The 21,126-nt window shown below is 38.8% G+C and overlaps 2 protein-coding genes across 4 annotated transcripts; both read left to right on the top strand.

Annotated features, from left to right (window-relative positions):
- The first annotated feature begins 683 nt into the window (after positions 1-683).
- On the top strand, positions 684-6,083 carry klhl6 (kelch-like family member 6). The gene is made up of 7 exons (XM_068704860.1): positions 684-1,091; positions 1,173-1,338; positions 2,652-3,101; positions 3,332-3,569; positions 4,087-4,289; positions 5,273-5,486; positions 5,658-6,083. Exons 1-7 carry the CDS (start codon positions 835-837, stop codon positions 5,954-5,956), a joined length of 1,827 nt encoding a protein of 608 aa, XP_068560961.1. The 5' UTR covers positions 684-834; the 3' UTR covers positions 5,957-6,083.
- Positions 6,084-7,205: 1,122 nt separating this feature from the next.
- LOC137868218 (dentin matrix acidic phosphoprotein 1-like) lies at positions 7,206-16,414 on the top strand. 3 transcript variants are annotated; one of them, XM_068704857.1, is made up of 10 exons: positions 7,206-7,523; positions 9,158-9,448; positions 10,767-11,036; positions 11,505-11,603; positions 11,928-11,981; positions 12,608-12,766; positions 13,177-13,215; positions 13,320-13,358; positions 13,921-14,088; positions 14,616-16,414. In XM_068704857.1, the coding sequence occupies exons 1-10, from the start codon at positions 7,472-7,474 to the stop codon at positions 15,401-15,403; spliced, it is 1,959 nt and encodes a 652-aa protein (XP_068560958.1). In that variant the 5' UTR covers positions 7,206-7,471; the 3' UTR covers positions 15,404-16,414. The 3 variants fall into 3 exon arrangements, with proteins under 3 accessions (XP_068560958.1, XP_068560959.1, XP_068560960.1); XM_068704858.1 differs by lacking the exon at positions 13,320-13,358; XM_068704859.1 differs by lacking the exons at positions 13,177-13,215; positions 13,320-13,358.
- The last annotated feature ends 4,712 nt before the right edge of the window (positions 16,415-21,126 follow it).

Genomic DNA, 21,126 nt, shown 5'->3' with positions numbered 1-21,126 from the left:
AGAAAATACAACAACAACATACTAATACCTCATGGTGATATAAATAATAAAAAGCAATATAGTGGTAAATATGTTGCTACTACTTAAACTAATACTTTCAATCATAAAAATAGTTATTCATTATTTGTTGTTGTATATAGCAATAAGTAAAAAACATCTACAACATCTACAAATGTATTTATTCTAAACTGTTCTGTAATCTTTGTTTGATAGTTTTACGTCTTCAGGCCTTAAAAAGGTACGATCTGAGAACCTAACTATTGCTCAAAACCTATAGACATGCAATTGTGCAAGGGGGTCACACGTAAAAAACACTTTAAAGAGGCACAAGCCAAAAAGGTTGGTAACCAATGTATCAGGGATGAAGGGCCTTGCTCAGGTGCACTTCAGTTGCACCTCAGGCACCAAGACAATCAAACAAAAAGATAGCTTGTGTTGACAGCAAATGTACGGACACACAACAACAGATATGTATTCAAGATGTCACACTTAAATCCACTTTAAATCCATGCAGATAAGACGCTGAGTGTTATCTACAAAATTATTTGGTGTCATCTATTGGAGGAGACCTGGTGTCTGCTTCTGAGAAAAAGGGGAAAATTGGGTAACTTAGAGGAAATGAACTCAGCACCAGAAGAGGAAGTGTCTAGAAACAAGCATTGGTACACGCTCCTCACAGAACAGGAATAGGAAGTATGAAGAGTGCAGGCAAAAACAAATCCACATTTCAAAGCGACACAACTGTTGCAGGCGTAAACCACAGGCATCTTTTTTACTAGTGCAGGTGCACCTACAGTAGCTGTGTGCAGTTCTTGACAGTTGTTGATGTAAAAGATGGGTGACTCACTGGAGAGGACGACAGAGTGCCCCTTGGTGCTCCTTGCAGAGGACTCCAACCAAGACGAGGAGAGAAACAGCCTGACGGGCTCAAGTGAGCTACGTTGGGAAGATGGAGGTCTACCCGTGGAGCTGCAGAGAGGGATGGAAACCCTACGAGTGAACAGAGAACTGACCGATGTAGTCCTGTGTGTTCACGGACATGACTTCCCTTGTCACAGAGCCATACTCGCTGCTGCCAGTCAGTACTTCAGGTAAAATAAATCCAAAGTTGTCTAACACCACTGTAATGGCACTGCTGGTTTTCCTGAATAAGCTTTTATTTTTTTGCGTAGGGCCATGTTTTGCAGTGGTCTGAAGGAGAGTCATGAGAAGCATGTGGAAATAAAGGGGTTGGACAGCGAGACGATGCACTCTCTCCTGGAGTATACCTACACCAGCCGTGCCCTCCTTACAAACTCAAATGTCCAGAGAATACTAGAGGCTGCCAGTCAATTTCAGGTAAAACGACAAATTACTAACAATAAAAGTGAGAGAAGATACTGGATTAGTTTACTTTACACATTATTCGTCTGTTTCTCAGAGTTCCATCTAAATCTTTAACTCTTATCTTATCTCCTATCAGCAACATTTGTTAGCGTATCAAAGTGAAAGTCAGTAAAAGCAAGGAGTTCTACAAAAAGTGGACTGTTATCATCAAAGAAGCTGATTTTTGACTTCATGTCAACGTGCCTTATATGTTAATCAACCAGCAAAGAAAAAACACTTTCTGTTTTAGCTTGTCCCATTTTTTACTTGACAGTGTGAAAGGTTTTTATACAAGATGAGGAACTTCGTCCCATTCTACGCAAGTGTGACCACATGCATGATCATGTGGATCTTCAGTGACAATAAAAACATAAACTACCGGATTTAGAGTCATGAAGTTCTACCCGACTACAACAGATTACCGTTTATCAAATATAATGTAATTTTAATTCAGTGCCATTGAATCAGTCAGTTGGGGCACATGGTTTATAAGAGGCTTAGCAGGAGACACTGTGGTACAGAATTAGCAGCAAAAAGCATATTTATATACATTCAGATAGACTGGTTCTATTACAGTGATATCACGCTGTGACCCTGCTGTAGTTTAGAACTACATTTAATATCCATACTGATTGAAGATACTGATTATGTGTCTTCAAATTGTTCTGATCTTCTCACTCGCAACATTTTTTTCCCCTATTCAGTGGAACAAACATCGAACTGAGTGAGATATGATTAAAAGAGGGAAGTGAAAGTTGCCCAGTTGTTTACACTTAGGATCAGTTTTCCATACAGGCCTAAATTAACTACACAGCTGTGCCACACAAGGGGGGAGGCAGGGTTGTTTTCTTTTTATTAAAATGAAGTTCAAGGATTCTTGTTACTCACTTCTTTCACAGGCTGATTTAGGGCTAGGACTGAGGTTAGAATTACAGATTAATGTTTAGGGTACAATTTGAGGATGTCCATGTAATAATAACAACTTTATTTATATATCACTTTTCTAATTGGAGTTACAAAGTGCTTAAACGAACACTGTAAACAGTAAAAACGTTAAAAAGATCCGAATACAAAATAAAACAGTAAAATAATGAGCAGCATACAAAACATAATGTTGGTTATTGTTAAGGGTAAGGGCAAAAAAACGTCTGGGGTTCTAAGACCAATTTCATGTTACCTTATCTGCTTATCAAGGACACTGTTGAGAAACCCTGTATGTGTATCTCAATGTGCCGTCTCAGTTTTCATCTTGATACCACTGCCTATGCTGGCCTTGTCTCTTGTAGTTCCTGCGTGTGGTGGATGCATGTGCTGGCTTTCTGAGCAAGTCTCTGCACCTCGAGAGCTGCATTGGGATCCTGAATCTTGCCGAAAGCCATGCCATGCCGGCGTTGAAGACCGGGGCTCAAGACTATATCACCACTCAGTTCTCCCTGGTGGTCCAGCAGCAGGACTTCCTGGAGCTGCCGGCGGAGTCGCTGGAGGCTGTCCTTCAGAGGGACGACCTGGATGTGCAGAGCGAGGAGTGTGTTTTTGAAGCACTAATGCGTTGGGTCAGAGCCCAGCAGGACGAACGCTATCCTTCACTGGCCAGGCTGCTTTCACATGTGCGACTGCCATTGTTGGAGCCTGCCTACTTTGTGGAAAAAGTGGAGTCAGATGAATTGATTCGACGTTGCAGCGAGGCTTTTCCCTTGCTGCAAGAGGCCCGCATCTATCACCTCTCCGGCAGGGAGGTCAGTATGCAGGGAAGACCAAAAATGTGATGTTACATCTGACATTATTATTATTTAACAAAATGCTGGTAGGATATTTTGGAAACATCACTTTGTCCTCAGGTGGCAACAGCTACCCACTACCCTTTAATATGTCACATATTTTTAGTATTGTTTAGTGAATAAAATCACTGCTATATTTCACTGTTTTATAGTTTAATGTGCTGTGTGCTTGTACAACACATTTATAGGTGGTCTCTGAACGAACAAAACCCCGTGTGCGGCACTTTTTGTCAGAGGTGTTCCTGATCATTGGAGGCTGCACTAAAGACGAACGCTTCATCTCCACTGTCACCTGTTTGGACCCCCTCAGACGCAGCAGGCTGGAGGTTGCCAAGCTGCCAATTACAGAGATGGAGGATGAATCCCAAAACAGGAAATGGGTGGAGTTTGCGTTCATCACCTTCCGCAATGAAGTGTATATATCTGGTGAGAGAGTTCAGGTTTTATATAAAGAGGCTAAGTTACTGGAATATGTAAAGGAGATCCCCTACTGTAGATGAAAGTGAAATTTTTCTCCCGTCTACTGATTATGTATCCGACAAGTTGTTGGTTTCTTTATGTCCTCTCTTGATGTATTCATTTTTCTTGCATCTTAATCATGTAAACAGGTAGTTATAAATGTTCCTAAGCTTCTCTTAGTTAAACATATAGTGTTACAACCAGTGAATCCATAGCTGAGCAACTGAACAAAACAACAGGAAGATGTGACATTATCTGCAGTTACAGTTGTAGTAGGTTTAGGTGTTTCCCAACTCAGGAACTGACACCCCAGCTGTGGTTACTGTAACTGTTCAGCAACACGTACGCTGTGAAAGTTCATGGGAGTTTACATCAGAATGAAAAGTGGGTGGCCCAATGTGGCGCACACACGGCCACTAAAGATTCAATGAAACAAAGTTTGCACAGCAGGTGACCATGTTTTGTAATGCTTCTGTTATTGCAGGAGGTAAAGAGACACAGCATGATGTCTGGAAATATAATGGGGCCCTGGACAAGTGGATCCAAATTGAGTCCCTGACAACTGGGCGCTGGAGACACAAGATGGCCGTTCATGGGGGAAAGGTGTACGCACTCGGTGGATTTGATGGAGTTCAGAGACTCGACAGCGTAGAGGCCTATGATCCCTTTCACAATCGCTGGGCACAGGTAAACATATAATAGCTCAATACAATTTTACACCAAATCTCATTAATGCAGCTGGAATTAAAATTTGTACAATAACAATGAATACATTTATGTGAACGGCGTTGCTCATTGCGTCAAACTCACAGAGCATTATCACCTGACTCAGCAGTTCAGACCTAATGGAGCATTTGGCAGCTAAAGAGCCAGATTCCTCCCCGTAGAAGATGGTGAATGCCCAAACAGAGCTAAAAGGAGAATGAATATATTAACATTCATCAGGCGGACATAAACAGTAAATAGGCAACTGTTTGCTAACATGCTCACAATATGAACTTCCTAAGTTTACAGCTTGGTTCTGCTCCTCCCAAGTAGCAAAATTAGAAATCAGTTCATGCAGGTTTTTAGATACCATTCCAACTAAAATTTCAGTCTTCCTCAGACACCAGATGGAATTCTTACTTCATTATAGCCATTCTATTTCAGCATGCCCCTTTTCAAAAGTCACATTTTATTAGCAGCATTCAGAATTTCTTGACATTGTTGTTATTGTTCAAGCTAGCAGGTGCTCAATGGATTATTCTGGTAGCAGTTGTTGAGCTTGCAAGTAGAAGAGACATGTGATTGGATGAAAAGTCTGGAAAGGGACATTATAAAATAAAGAGTGGTGTGTTATTGGACAAATAACATTAGTATTTGGAATTTTTTTTAAACTATGAAATAAAAATAGAGGCCTATAAAACTAAGCTGAGTTTTAATAATTTGTTTAAATTTTTATATTTCCCACAATTTATTCATGTGATTATTCATTTCATTCATTTATTTTGTTGAACACTTTTGAGCTCAATAATAACCATTAATTACGATATTATGTGGACATCAGGTGTTAAATATCTGACAGTCCATAGAGCGCACTGCTTTAAAACAATATAACTCACATATTTTCTTCTATGCCTGTTACATTGTCCATATTACATTAGATGACCCTTTTTTTGCTGTGTTTGCAGGTGACTCCTCTTGCAGTAGGTGTGAGCTCCTTTGCTGCTGCAAGTTTTGACAGATGGATCTATGTGATTGGTGGCGGGCCGAATGGAAAGTTGGCAACTGATCAGGTTCAGTGCTGGGAACCTGGGACCGACAGCTGGGAGCTGCGGGCGCCCATTCCCATCGAAACCAAATGCACTAATGCAGTCACCTTCAAGGACTGCATCTATATAGTTGGTAAGTTGGCAGTGGTGGATGGTAACTGATTTACTCCAACACTGAGGTATTTGTACTTTACATACAAGTCTTTTCATTGAATGCTTCTTTATATCTTTTTACTCCACATATGCGTATTTGTATATATGTGTGTCTATATTTATTAACATAAATATGTTTTTTTGCTCCCAGGTGGTGCCATGCATGCCATGTACTGCTACTCACCTCTGTCAGACTCCTGGACCCTTGTGACCCGTCTAGGCGAGAGGGCGAGCTGCGCCATCGCTGCCTGTAACAACAAACTCTTCATCACTGGGGGACGGGATAACAAGAACCAAGTTATCTCCACAGTGATGTGCTGGGACGCTACCCGAGGGACGTTGACAGAGGAGTGTGTTCTACCTATGGGAGTGTCGCACCACGGCAGTGTGACACTCATGAAGTCCTACACACACATACACAGAATAACATCTGCTCCAGAGGGCCAATGACAGACTCCTGTGAGCAGGGCAAGGAGAGTGATGAATAATGAAATCATTAATCATTTTGCATGTGTTGCTATGTAATTTTCTTTGTCAATTTATGCCACTTTGGAATGCTACCATTCACTATGTTGTATGATTAATAATAAATAATAATAATGTAAATAATTGGTATACCAATTACATTGTTTCTTGGCTTTCAGCATAAAGATTGCAAAAACATGCTGAGCAATATTTTGATGAAATTATTATATGCATATATTAATAACTTAAGAAATGCATAGCAGCACGAGTTGTGCAAACCAAAACCAAAGCCCTTGCACCTGGTGTTTTTGTATTATTTTTTTTACACGCACACGCACACATACACGTACACGCGCGCACACACACACACACACACACACACACACACACACACACACACACACAGTGGGCGTTTCTTCATGACTTCTGGGGACCTTACATTAATTTGCATTCATTCCTTGAAGACTTATTCTAACCATAACAATAACCGCTACGAGCCTAACACATAACCTTCCTTTACCTGTCCTAAACTCCTAAACCAATCTTCACCCTCATTTTCTATAATTTACGTTATGGGGACGGGCAAATTGTCCCTATTTTTATATGACTGTGTAATCTGATTTTTGTCCCCACAAGATGGGTAAAACAGGTACACACAGTCTTTGCCTTGCTGTTTTTTCGATTACTTCCTGTGAACACCGCCATCCAATGATCAATACAACTAGTTTTGCTTTATTCAAGCAAATACTAATTATCAAATACATGAAGAGATATCTTAATCCAAGGCTATTAGTATGTGTCCTATATGCACACTGCACGTTTACAGACATTACAAACCTTTGTGTCAAACAAATCACTGAAAATAGTTTTATAGATGAAAGACCAGTAGAAAAGAAAAAATATCACACGTCAAACAAGAGGGTCAAGCTTCCGGCATATTTTCAAAATAAAACGCACTGACATGAAGTGGCATGTCCAGTAACAAAAGTTGTTAAAAATCATGAAATCAAACAAAGCTTGTATGAAAATGTGTTGAGCTAAAACAAATAGCCCTTTATTGGTCACCAAACCGAAGTGTCTTTCAGTGCAGACTGGCATAGAAAGGAGTATGTGGAAAGTGAAAGTGTATTCATTTACAAACTTCCAGGGTGATTACTATACTGTTGAGGCGTGGCCTTTAAAGGGTCACATTTCAAACTTATTGTGAAGGGAACTCAGGTGTGAATCTCCGTGGTGTTCTTCTACTGTAGTGATTGACACCAACCTACAGCCCACAAACACGCCCCTCGGAATACTCCCGAAATATTTAGTCTCCGGCCTGTCCCGACTTGTTCCAGGAAAAACAACAATCTGTGAGCTTTGTGACTTATCGTATCGAGAAGGAAGCAAGTTCACCTGTTTCGCCCGTTTCACCTGTAGCTACCACTGCAACACCTGTGCCGAAGTGAAAGTAAATGTACACCTGCGGCTGAAGAAGCGATTTGTTTGTGCTCTTGTGAAATGGCTGCTCGGTATTTCCTGTTCTATAACCTCTTCATTAGCTCGTGCCTCGGTGAGTTTGTGTGTGTGTTTGTTGTAAATAAGATTTAAACTTTAGTGTCGACATGAAAAGTACAGCGCATAGTGTCCAGTAATATCTCAGTCTCCTCGCAGGCCTCACGTTGAGTAGGCCTTCAATAGTTTAATATCTCACTGCAGGTAATAAATATGCGTCTGTGGTACGCCTTGGAGTGACCTAATGATCCAAAAACAATCCACTGTTTCATTTATAGTCTAATTTATTGTTGGAAGAAAGCAATACTTCTAAATACTAAGGTAGTACCATGAAATACACCTAATCCCTTTAAAAAAAGTGTTTTAACTATGTATGTTTAACTTTACACCTGTAGTTACACCTGTGCATTCTAATAACACCTCTGCAATAACTATGTTGTGAAATTATCCTTTCTGTTGAGACTATGTTGGTTGGTGGTATGTGGTACTTTTTCAGGCTGTAGTTTGTTATGTAGGACAGAATTATCCTAATAAAGGTCTGACAAAATAATCTTGATTTATGGTCTGACTAACTTTGAGATTTCAACTGCATGTCATGGTCTTCGTTAGAGGATGGAGTTTGCTCAGCTGACATGCAGATGGCTCAGATTCCATCATGTTATTTAGGTTGTGTTGTGAGGTGGTGTTGCATGGGGGTAGATTGTAATCCGTCACTCTCTGTCCTTGATCTTCCTCCAGCCGCCCACTTACTACTCCTCTTTGATTTTGACTCCTTAGTTGAGGCTGTGGCTGGTTTCTGATCAGGTTTTCACTGACCGCTGATGTTTTCTGTTTCAAGTGCCGATTGAATGTCAGAAAAACAGGAAAAATGCCCGTCACAATTCAGCAAAAAGGGCCAGATGTGTGATGTCATTTACACTCTAAAACCTGAAAATATTCAGTTTACTATCACAAAGAAAAGCAAGAAAGTCTCACAATTGAGAAGCTGGAAAAAGGGAATATTTGGCAATGTTGCTTAAAAACAACCACAATCAATTGATTGACAAAAGAGGAGAGAGAATTTGCATATGCATATGTCACGCAATGACAGCTGGGCTGACCGTGGCTAAGTGGAGAGCAGGGCCGCCTTTCGATCAGGGGGTCAGCGGTTCGATTCCCGGCTCCTGCTCCGCTAGTCTCATGTCAATGTGTCCTTGAGCAAGACACTTAACCCCAAAATTGCTCCCGTAGCTGTGCCTACAATGTGTAGTGAATTGTAAGTCGCTTTGGATAAAATGACTGCAATGTAAAGTTGAGCATACTCCATCCTAAGTTGTGACATGCAGTTAAAATCTCGACAAAAAGATAGTAAGTAGACCTTGAGTTGCCCGCCTCCATTAACATAGATTCATGTTACAAAATATTAGAAAGATCTCTGTATAATGCTGTCCAGTACAACACTCACTAGTCTCATAAATGCTCGTCACACCTATCCAACACAGTGTTGAATACTGAAGATTTTGGATGAATACAAATAGGATTTATTGCTGATTAATTTGTATTGGATTATATTAGATTGTACAGATGTACACATAACAAATTGTCACGTCAGTGTGCTGAGGTGTTGCATTGTCATCATACCCGTCAATGGTACAAATGTTGTTTTGCACATTATGCTGCATGTTTCTATAAGTCTCTGTTCTCTGTGTCTAGTTGCTGGACAGTCCCCATATTATGCGCTCAAGGGGGGGAAGGTCTCCTTGAAGCCAGACATCGCTGGACACCCTGATGGAATTCTGTGGAAATATAATGGCAACAAAGTGGTAGAGTTTAATGGCCGAGAGCAGGATGTGTACAGTCCATATGAAAACAGGATCACTCTGGACTGGGTCTCTGCAGAACTCGATATTTCTGACCTCAGATTTGAAGACAGCGGAGAATATGAATTGGATGTAAACATCAACAAAAGGTTGCACCGTTCACTCTATAAATTGGAGGTCATAGGTACGTTTAACAAAAATATGTATTTTTTTAACAAAGTGGTTATAAGCAGTTAATCGATCAACAAAGGCAGCTGCATTATATAATTAGAAGTTGACGTGTTGCTATAATAACATACAAAGAAAAAGAAAAAGTATCCTGTTGCTTAATAGACCATACTGCTAGTGAGACATATTGGATCTTTTCACGTTTCATTGTTTTACGACTTCTCTTTGACGCTGATCAACAGAAAGCTCTTCACAGTGCCATGCCTGCAGTGGGAGGCGCTGTGCATACAACAACTGTCGCTCGCTTACTTTTCCAATTGCAACATTTATAGTCGAACGGCAAAGAGGAAGCAGAAACCCGAGCTTTCTAAACATCAAATTAAATGACAAACACCACAGCAGTAACGACAAACAGTGGTGGCCTTGGAAGGATTGTGAAGGCAGAGGGAAAATAAATGCAGCACACTATAGAAAAACCTGAAAGGAAAACCTACTGCAGCTGACTAGAGAACCACAACTTGTCAGAAGATTTATTTTCCAACAGTCCAGTACAACAACAGCCTCATAGATACAGACCTTTCCACACAGAGTCCAGGCTGTTGTGCTGCTAAAGGTGCTTTTACCAACTATTAACCTGAGGGATGGCAAATACATTTTATCATTTTTAAATTTTTATCTTTTTGTAGGGATTTGTTTTCACGTTCAAGAGGGAATTGTTTCTGTTGGTCAATGTCAGAAAAGCTTGTGATTCACGAGTATACAACAATAAAACCTGAAAGATGTATGGGCAATATTTATAGCTTGTATTAGTCAGAGTAGCAGTGTCAGAAACATGTTGGACTGCATGCTGGTGCTTTCTGGTCAGTGCAGAAGTTCCACAGACAGGACTGCTCGCCCACACCCAACAATGTCATGAGGAGATCCCGCATATCAAAACCAGTGTTATCTCTTAATATGTCACCCATACAATGGACTTTATAGGGTGTTGTTGCCTTTGTTGTCATGTCTTGTACCAACAGTCAGTGTAGTCTTGACAGCACTTCTTACCTTCTTGCTCTAATCAAACTGTAACAACTAGTTTTAAACCGATCATGATCATACACTTAAACGTTATAGTTGCCTACACTTATTTATACATTTGAACAAGCAGAGGAACAGAAAACAGTTTAATTTATACGTTATCCTCTTTTGTGATGCTAATTCTTTATTTTTTCCCAACTGTATGTCCTTTATACCCTATACCATGTTTAAAATTGTGTTATTATATAAATATAACAAATAATTATTCAATTAGGTATGTATTCATTTCTTTCTTCTTTGATGTGTTCATTAAGACAAAGTCGCCGAGCCCACCATAACCTGTGAGATGAACGATGGCGACGACTCTAACACATCTGGAAAGCTGCTGTGCTCTGCAGAGCCCAGCCAACCTCCACCCTCCACCTTAATGAAGTTCGAGTGGAGAACACACGGAAACGTGCAGCCTGGCCCACAGTTACAAATATCTCTGGGGGATACGCACGACGATGAAGTGTACAGTTGTAGGGTGAGCAACCGTCTGAGTAGTGAAACGGCTACATTCACTGCAAAGGATTGCTACCCAGGTAAGATTTCACTTAGGCATCAGTTGTACTTTTAGAAACTAATCAACACAGGACATTGTTGTCAGTAGCCACCATTCATGACGGCTTTCATTTAGAAACAATACCTGCTAAGCTGCATCGACAGCGACACTGAAAATGAAACGGACACTTTGATCTTTCAAACTCAGCTGAGCTTTGTATCGTACCAGCGGTGACAGGAAAAGAAGATGAAACAGGAAAAATTATTAGTGCAGTGTGTTTGCTTCAAGTTATCAATTGTAGTAATAAGGGAAGAGATGTATTAATAGATCTCTTTTCAAAAACGGTTTCAAAGTGATTTACAAAATGAATATATCCTTTGGTTGAATGTTCGTGTTGAAAATCTAGACTAATACGTCCAGTTTTACGGTACTACTTGAATGTTGTTTTAGTACTGAATGTAATGTACTAAAAAGCTACGGTAAGTTTAACTTTTGTGTTTCCGTGCAGACGCAAGTTCATCTGCATTACTGATTGCCATCCTAGTCACCGTTGCAGTGTTGGTCCTCGTGGGTCTGGCCATACTGTACTGCAAACTACGCCATAAAGGTAAACCCCTTTACCAGAGAAATTATCCCAACATTATTTTTTGATTTTCCAGTAACCTAGGAGTACTAGTTGATATACAGTGTATACACAGTGATGTACATGTATTTAGAGCTATGTGTAACAGTTGACTAATGTAATAAAAAGGTATATTAAGTTTTATATGGGGCAAGGTTCTTTGTCATCTAGAGATCAAAAGTTCCAACAGTCTGTATAGAAGGCTGTTCAGGTGCAGCATATTTCACACAAGCAGCTGTTTTATTGACTCTAACCTCCACATCGTATGCAACTAAACCATACCGTCTCTCTCCTCGTGCACTGCTCCAGCGTGTTTTGCAAAAGACGATCCAGAAAAACGGTCGCCACCTGGTAGAACAGAAGGTACGACATTGTATGTATGCTTGAACCAGCAATTGTTTGGCTTTTACGCCTCACAGATAAAGGACTAAGACAATTAATAGATTGTCAAAATGTTGTTTATCTTAAATGTCTGACAATAGGCAAATTGTATAAATCGCAACTAATCATTTTGGCCGGCCAGATGTTTGTAGTTCAAATGTTTAAAGAAATATAATACTTATAAGTAAACAGCATGAACTTATAATTTATAATTTCATGCTGTTTTTTTGTGTGTGGTAAAATCTTTGAATATGTTCAAATATGGCTTACAGTGATAGTCAATCATAGGATGTATTTTTTGCAGAAGTTCATGAGAAACCTATTGCCCTACCTTCCGATTTTAAGTCAGCACTGTTTAAGTCATCTCTTCTTCTTTCATAACCTACTTTTCACTAAATTGAATTAGAAGATGGACGATGGGCTGAACTGTTAAATCTCTTTTTATTTTGTATCTTGATGATGCATACTGATGGCCATAGATGCACTCTGTGGTCCATTTTGATGCAGTCCATGGCTCTCATGTTAAAATGTTGGTCAGCTTAAAGGTCATATCGTCTAAGAACTCTTTGATCTGAGTTCCATTATATTTTGTGTTTCATCTGTTTCAGAGTCAGATAAGGAGAAAGCTCAGGATGATGAAAAAAGGGCTCTTGTACACAGAGTATCCACTCTTCCCTCTACTCAGCGACTTGGCCATTTGTTCCAAGGAAATGTGAATATGAGGAATGACACAGAAGACACAGATTCAGACCATGAAACTGTAAAAGGTAAAGGCTGCTAAGAAATGTGTTCATATGCTATAACAGTAGCAAAACCTCGGTTTAAAGCAAATTGATGGGAAAACAAACCTCTTTCAGATAACGGTGGAATAACATTGTGTCATATTCTCAATCATTTACAAAACAAAATGTTTATCTTATGCTTCAGCCAAATAACTGAAAGACAGAGGCCTTGACAGGAAGTGGAAACATTTGTATTGAAATAATTAAGTAATGATAATAATAATATTACATCTTAATATTTATCATGTTTTTCTTTTACCTGCTCATTTGGTGGGTATTTTGTGTATTATACAGAATAGAGTGATTATATTATGATCATTTCATATATTATAATTGATTGAAACTATTAACCTGGAGGCATTCTTTGTTTATTCCTATCTTTCATTTTTTTACAGAAGCTGAAATGAATAAACAAGATGATATGCCAAAAACAGGTTACACTAAATTATATTCTAATAACTCTAATGTTATTTATTATGACTTAAGCATTGTAGAAAGAGTTCTACAAACTAATTTGTGTGCTGTTCACTCTCTCCAGGGCATGTCCGAACTGCTAAAAAACGACTTGGACTGAATGGTACTTTTGTTAGTTAGGCAGCTGCAACAACAACACATTTTTATTTTCATTTGCACTTAATCTATTACGGTAGTTATTTTCTCTTTTAATTTATTGATAAATCAATAATTATATTTATAATATGTCAAAAATTATGAAATGTTCCCAAAACCCGTTGACATCTTCAAATATTGTGGCTTGTTTTGTTTGATCAACAGTCACAAAGCCAGAAGGTTTCAATTAACAATAAAATCAAAAATAGAAAAGCAACACGTCCTCCCATTGTTGCTGTACAAGTGACTTTGATTATTGTTATTATTAATGTTATAAATGATTTTTTTGTTGATCAACTAATTCATTAATCAAGGTGTTGTTTCAGTGCTACTCATTATTAACATCACACATTGCTCTTTACTGGTTTGCTTTGGCTGCTTCTGTGTGGTTTAATCTCTTTTACTTCAATTTACTTTTTCTGTTTTTTCTGTTTACAAAATGTCAGACGAGAGTAAGAAAACTGCGTTTTCCTTGCCTAGTGGCTTTTCTTCCCCTCTTTTTCTGAGTAATCTCGCTTGTGACGACAAAGGTGATGCGGATGCAGAGCAGCACAGAAAGCCTTCAGAGGAGACGGAGCCACAGAGCGAGCACTCAGACTCTGAGAAGGACAGTGAACCAGAGCCTGCTGATGTGTCGGACGACTTCAGTGAAGACACGCAGTCTAAGCCAACGGTCCCCATCTCTCCTGAACATGCAGGTTTGGAAACTACAATATCTGAGCTGGATTCAGAATAGTCACAGTGAAAAACACTCAAATGAAGAAAATAAAGAAATAGAAGCAAAATATTTTTCAGTTAACAGCATTATATATGCCCATATACTTTACCAAGCACAACTAATGGGCAGGCTCAAAACCATTGTTCTACAGTACAGCACAGTAGTGTTGATACAAAAGGATGCAGCAGCAGTAGTTTAATTAATTGATTGATTATTCTTAATTATCTTGACATACATAGAAGAAGAAAAACATCAGTATTCCCTTGCTCATAGAGGAAAGATTGACTTCGACCAACGATCACCCTTTAAGAATGACCACGGCATTTCTTGATTTTGACATTTTACACATTCTTTTGTTATTTTAATTACATCTGTGGGTTACTTGGGAAATGGCTTTTTGCCTCTCCTGATTGATTTGAAACCAGAAGACTCTGAACAAATGAATCCTTTTTCAGATTCTTAGCAGTCAGTTATACTTATTTAAACTTGTTTTACTGTCTGTTTCAGAGCCAGAGAAGGAGGCAGATGAGGATGAAGAAGCTCCGCCTGGTCCTGCCGACGCTGAAACTTCTCCTGCTGCTCAGCCACATTCCCCTGTGACCAAAAGCTCTCCAAGTATGGCACCTGAAGAGACGGCTGGTGAACACGAGGAAGTCGCCAACTCAGATCAGGCCACTGGAGAATCTGCTGAGAAAGATGTCAGAGAATCTGACTCATCAGACGAAGAGGAAATAAATGAATCAGACGACTCTAGCGAGGACAAACTGTTGTCCGCTGTTCCTGAACAGAGAGGTTCGAAGATGTTATTACATGATTTAAACTTGCCACAAGAAGAAACAAACACAAGCGAAGACAACCAGCAAGAAACAGTCAAACCGGTTTCTGAAGATGACGATAAAGGTAAAACAGAGAGTGTAGGTGACCATGAAGAAACAGATAGGGAACAGGATCTGTATTCAGCCACCTCCCAGCAACCCCGGAGCCCCACACCAACAAAACCAGACAACAGGAGCACCGATACCTGTCAAGAGTCCCCAGACACTGCACACACTCACCCAGATGAAGAAGAAGAAGAAGAAGAAGAAGAAGAAGAAGAAGAAGAAGAAGAAGAAGAAGAAGAAGAGCACAAGACCGGCACCGACTCAGAGGAGACCGAGGGGCAGTCGGATAAAGGCGAGGGCGAAACTGTTGAAGATAAAAATGAGGTCCCGTGTGGCCTTAAAGGAGAAGAGCAAGGCAATGAGAGCTGTAGTGGGGATAATGCAGGACAGAAGAAAGATGAAGTTGTTGCGTAGGCCTTCGTGCAACTTGGCAAACAAGTTAAGATTTAAGAAGGAAGCAGATAGTGAAGGGGATGCTATAAATACCACACGGCAGGCAAAGAGAATAAGATCAATACAAAGACGTAAATGCAGAGTTAAGAGAGTATGGAGGGATTTCAACACAGTCCAAATGCAGACACATATAAACTGTGGGATTGTATGAAAAGTATGGAGTGGTGGACATACAGTAAGAGCCACTGAGGGAAGAAGCAGACAATTACATAGTGAGAGGACAGTTTGGAGATTGAAAGCAGACGGTTGGTTCATCTATCTCCGTTTCTTTTTTTAATATAACACAAACGGTGTCATTGAAACCAGTAAAACAAGAATTCAAACTAGATTACTGAAAAAGACACAACAAAGATAACATCTTACATACAATGCAACAGTCAGTCAGTCAGTCAGGCACCGGAAATGACTCCACGGAAATGACACTGACGTTTGTAGGAAGTGAAGAGAAGATGAAGGATAGTTTCTACCTTTCTCTTAAGATTTCCTCGATCCTCTTACTTTTAACTTCTTATTATTATTAATGTTATATGTTTTAATAACAGATGCAATGTTTTTTTTAATTGTTTTTCCTTTTTAAACGATACTATGAATTATCGACTAATGATGCTGAATGTTTTTTTTTTATACAATAAGCTATTTTAAATATGATTGTATATGTTTAACTCTAATTATTTTTATAATATATAAAAAATATATATATATAATATATAAAAAATATAATCTGTCATATTGTGACTTTATCATAAGGAAGACTTTTTGTATTAATATTTCAATTCAATTTGTTTGTATTGCCCAAAATTACAAATCACAATCTGTACAGCATACGACATCCTCTGTCCTGGAAAAACTCCCCAAAATAGAATTATTGTAAGCTGAGTCAGACGTCCAGTGACTGTGACGTGGTTTTAACATCTTTTCCTTTTTTAAGAAACAAAATGCTTTATTGAAGGTGTTGTGGGAGAATAAAATCATCACACGCATATATATATATATATATATATATATATATATATATATATATATATATATATATATATATGTGTATATGTGTATATATATATATATGTGTATATGTGTATATATATATATATATGTATATATATATATATATATATATATATATATATATATATATATATATATATATATATATATATATATATATGTGTATGTATATATATATGTGTATGTATATGTATATGTATATATATATGTATATGTATATGTATATATATATGTATGTGTATGTGTATATATATATGTATATGTATATATATATGTATATGTATATGTGTGTATATATATATGTATATGTATATATATATATATATATGTATATGTATATGTATATGTATATATATATATATGTATATATATATGACAATGTACAAAGAACCCACTTTTAAATCTGAGATCAAAATGCTGGATCATCATGAAATATATGTTCTTCCGTGTATTTTTATTTTTATTGAGACCAGCATGTTTATGCTAATTCATTGTTGGGATAATATTTGAAAAATAGCTCAGGGTATATTTGTCATTGTTGATTATTCATTAATGATGTGTGATTTCTGTGCATGACACTACAGCTAGATTGTTTTTGTATTTTGTTTTCCTTTTTCCTGCTGCATTGTTTACTGATGATGAATGTTTTTGGAAATGTCTCATTGCACTAATTTATAAAGGCAATGCTCATGCGAGCAGTTTATTTCCAGTTTCTTGTCTTTTTGTTCGACAATGAAAGCTCAGATTTTTCTGATTTAAAAGAAATATTGTGCAATGATTGCTGAAATTATGAAATAAAAAAAGAAAATATAGCAAACTGATGTTTGACAGCTTAACACGGCAAATCTATAATCAAAACACAGAAATACTGACAGTGCATCAGCAGCATATTTGTAAGTAAATGTAAGAATGTGTTTGTATCAGTAGGGGGCAGTGTTTATTTGCGCTCACTCCTAGTCATGAAGTGATTAGAAATTAGAAATTATTTTTTTTATATAACCCTCTCAACACAGAGAGTTGAAGGGCAATCTCAGCTATAGAGGCCAGCTTAACAAATACACAGTTGAAAAATGTGATGGTTAAATGTGGTCTGACAGGAATTGATAGCAGAAGATTTCTCTAAAGTCTAAAGCGAGTTCAGGGAGGGCAGGGTGTTTATGAGGAGCTGAATAAATGCATTGTGTGGGACTTTTGTTGTAGTTCTGCATAATTAGAGGTGAATTTAGTGAAAAGCTGCCACAGTAAACCATCAGTCAAACCGGCTATGATGTAAATGCTTGAAAAGCAGGTTCACCCACTGCTGGATGACAAGCTGGTGTAGATTTCTTAAGGCACTGGTAGGGCCATGTGAGAAAGTCATGCATGATTAGTTTAACCTCTGAGTCACATAGACGTCTGTGATCTGCTACCACCTGACCTGTGGGTTCAGGGCACAAGCAGAGAATGAACACTATCATATTTCTGTGGTCACAACCAATACCGAGGGGATGTTAGAGTATTGAATTATTCGTGGGGATCGAGGCCCTGCCTCCTCCGACGCGGGTCACAATGTGGTTCCACTGAGACATTTCTGATATGTTGATGGCAGCAGGGAGGCTCCCATCCCGGCTCAGAGTCTTCCAGTGGAGCAATGATTTCACCATCAACATTTTATTTTTACATAAGCATATTTCTTTCTGGGATGATTGTGACACCAAACAGGCTTTTTTTTGTTTTGTTTTTCCTGGATTTTGAAGAAAACATTCAGCCTAACTGGCCAGGGAGTCTTAAAGTAAGAGTATTTGTTACATTTTCCCATCGTATAGTTACATTACACTGTGTAATGTCCCTTCAGATACATGCCCAATTACACTGTTCCCTTCAGATTGTTTCGGCCCTTTTTTTTGGCCTTGTTGCAATAGGAGAGACGAGAAAAAGGGAGAATGGGCCACCGTCCAGAACTTACTTTTTTTATAGCAGGTTGATTAGCAAGCTGGGTTCTTTAAATTGCCTCCTGGAGGGCTGACGTGAAATCGAACAATATCCTCTGGCTTTAGAGACTAGCCCCATAGCTTCTCATTTATTTTTATGCAGAGTTAGGACAGACCTTGGCACTGCTCCGCTGAGGAAGCTGAGCCCAGGGAGGCCAGGTCTAGGCAGGTCAGGACAAATCAATTGATATCAGCTCTTTAAAAGTTCTTGGCTCTTTCTCGGCCATACTTTACTGCGACAGTGCAACCTGGGCACCCAGCATAATTATGTGGATAAATTGTTAAATGTGGTTGAGACATCATAATGAAATAATATTTCTTTCCTATCTCTATAAAATACCTCTATTAAGGCCCGATTTGTCTTTGGACCCTGCTTTTATGAGAAGTGATAGTAGAGCATTGTTTGTCATTGTTATTATTTTACTACTTTAAACAAAGTTTCCCTCTTGGGCGATGATGTTTATGACTGTATATTTGGTTCAAACTCAACCTCTATGCTCAAGTGTGCCCAAGGCAGAAAGATTATTATACCCATGGCAGCTACCAACTCAGTGGAAACACTTATTAATACTTATATACCCATAAATGCTACAAATGGGACATATAAAATAGGTGTAGGGTAAAAGATTGTTGTTTGTCTGTTCTCTCAGAACCAAAAATGATGTCAGTAGTCAGAAATAATTCAAATAACTACAAATACACCTCAGCTCATTCGTGGTCTTATTAACAGAGACCTTGCTCTGCTCTTTCATTTTGTTATTACTCCGGTAATAAGGAGCTTAATTGGAGGATGTTATCTACTGTTTGGGGTCTATCAAACACACCACTGCTGCCATGTTCATATCTGGTGACCACAATAGGAATACTGGTTATTAGACCTCAAGGCTGAATGAAGGTGTGCACAATGGCAGCCATGTTTGCGTGAGTCTCATGGTGAATTCCTTCTCATCAGGACAGCTTTAAGCTAATTACAGAGTCTCGGGCATATCCTTGTGGCCTGGCTGGATTTGGAGTATGGTCACATCTTTGTGCCTGCAAACTTTCTCTGTCACACAACATCTTGGCAATAGTGTCCCTCTGAAACGTCAATTGTTAAGCCAATAAGTAAATATTTTCTTCTGTATGGCCAGGAAAGATCTTGGAGTATTTTGCTTGTTTTCACTACGGTTTCTCTTGGGCTTTTGCTTTGGAGACGGCTCTCATATTTGCGGTAGGGACACAGAACCTGGCCTAATTTGAGAATTTATCTAAACAGTATGGCCACACAGCTAAGCATGAAAGAGACACAAGTACTACTCTTTTTTTAAGCATTAGAAAACATTAGTGTGACTGTAAAGCAATGAAGTAATGTAATGATGTCCAGGTCAATTGTGTGGTGCTTCTTTTTGGTCCTTTAGACCAAGAATTCGAATGACTTTACCTGACTTTTCCCCTATAGCACCACAACCAGGATAACACTTGGAGGTTTTTGGTGACAGATTTGTCCAACTGTTGGTTGGATTGCCAAGAAAATTGGTGCAGCAGTACTCACCATACAAAAATAACCACATTCCCACCAGTCTCAGCATGTGTTTAAAACTAATTAGCAAATGTTAGCATGGTAACACTCTAAACTAAGATGGTTAACATGGGAAACATTACACCTGCAAAGCATGTTAGCATTTAGTTATAAGCATTAGCTTGCTGATATTCACATTTAGCTCAAAGCACCATTTGCCTATGTAGCTACAGCCTCACAACGCTGCTAGCTAGGCTGTAGACTGTTCTTCTGCTGTTTGTCAAGAAAATCATTCATTTGAAATTGTTAAAGTATCTTTGATTTAAGGTGTTCTCTAGCAAAGATAAGATCCGCACAAGTTGTTGAACGCTCTTGACTTTGCAGAACTGTCACAAATGTTTCCATTTGCTCACATTTTTAAACTACTCTGTAGCCATTTGTTATTAACGTTGCAGTGGAAAATGTATGCATTACCCCTTTCAACAATTGGGAATATATCCTTTCAGCACCATGGACAGGCAGTCTCCAAGAACCAGCAGAGGAAGTCACTTTGTTTTTGTTTTCTGTTGTCATGTGCATGTGTTTCTGTAACTACTTTTCTCACTATTCGAGTCGCTCAGTTTAGAGCTTTGTCACTTCTTTATTTGAACAAGCTGCCTGTCAACGTGCCACGCTGACGTATCTGTGCTTGTTCACTTGTGTACTTGCAGAACCTGACACAATTCTCTTGTGGCAAAAAGGAAAAGACTTGTCGCATGCCGCCTGCATTGTCTGATGTGAAGATTAAAGCCAATCCAAACAACTCTTCAACTCTGAGCTGGTCGATGGTGAGACCACCAGAGGGGAACAGCTCGCTCAGCTATGTCATCAGATATACTATCATTGATCTCAGTCTCCCGCTCTCCTCCTCTCTCTGTCTTTTGGCTTCCTGAGTCTTTCAGAGAAATTTCTCAAGGGTCGCTGTTGCTTCTCTTCTCTTGACTTCACCAGAATAACATACTGCATACGAGATTCCCTGGCTTTGAATCTGAACACCTTTACTTGACTCTAATAATAATCAGACCAACCCTGTCAATAAATATTGGGATGGGACCACAGCACTAGGTAACTGTGGCCATTGTAATGGTGTTTTTCTGGCTGTTTTGTCTTCACTCCAAAAATATGGCTGTCTGACACATTCTTAGAGCCTCCATCAGAGTATTCATTGACAG

This window comes from Cebidichthys violaceus, unplaced genomic scaffold (genome assembly GCF_023349555.1).
Source record: "Cebidichthys violaceus isolate CVI_PGR_0920_01 unplaced genomic scaffold, fCebVio1.0.p SCAF_11, whole genome shotgun sequence".
Lineage (NCBI taxonomy): Eukaryota > Metazoa > Chordata > Actinopteri > Perciformes > Stichaeidae > Cebidichthys > Cebidichthys violaceus.
Note: the sequence above shows the minus strand (reverse complement) of the source record. Positions and strands in the feature narration are given on the sequence as shown.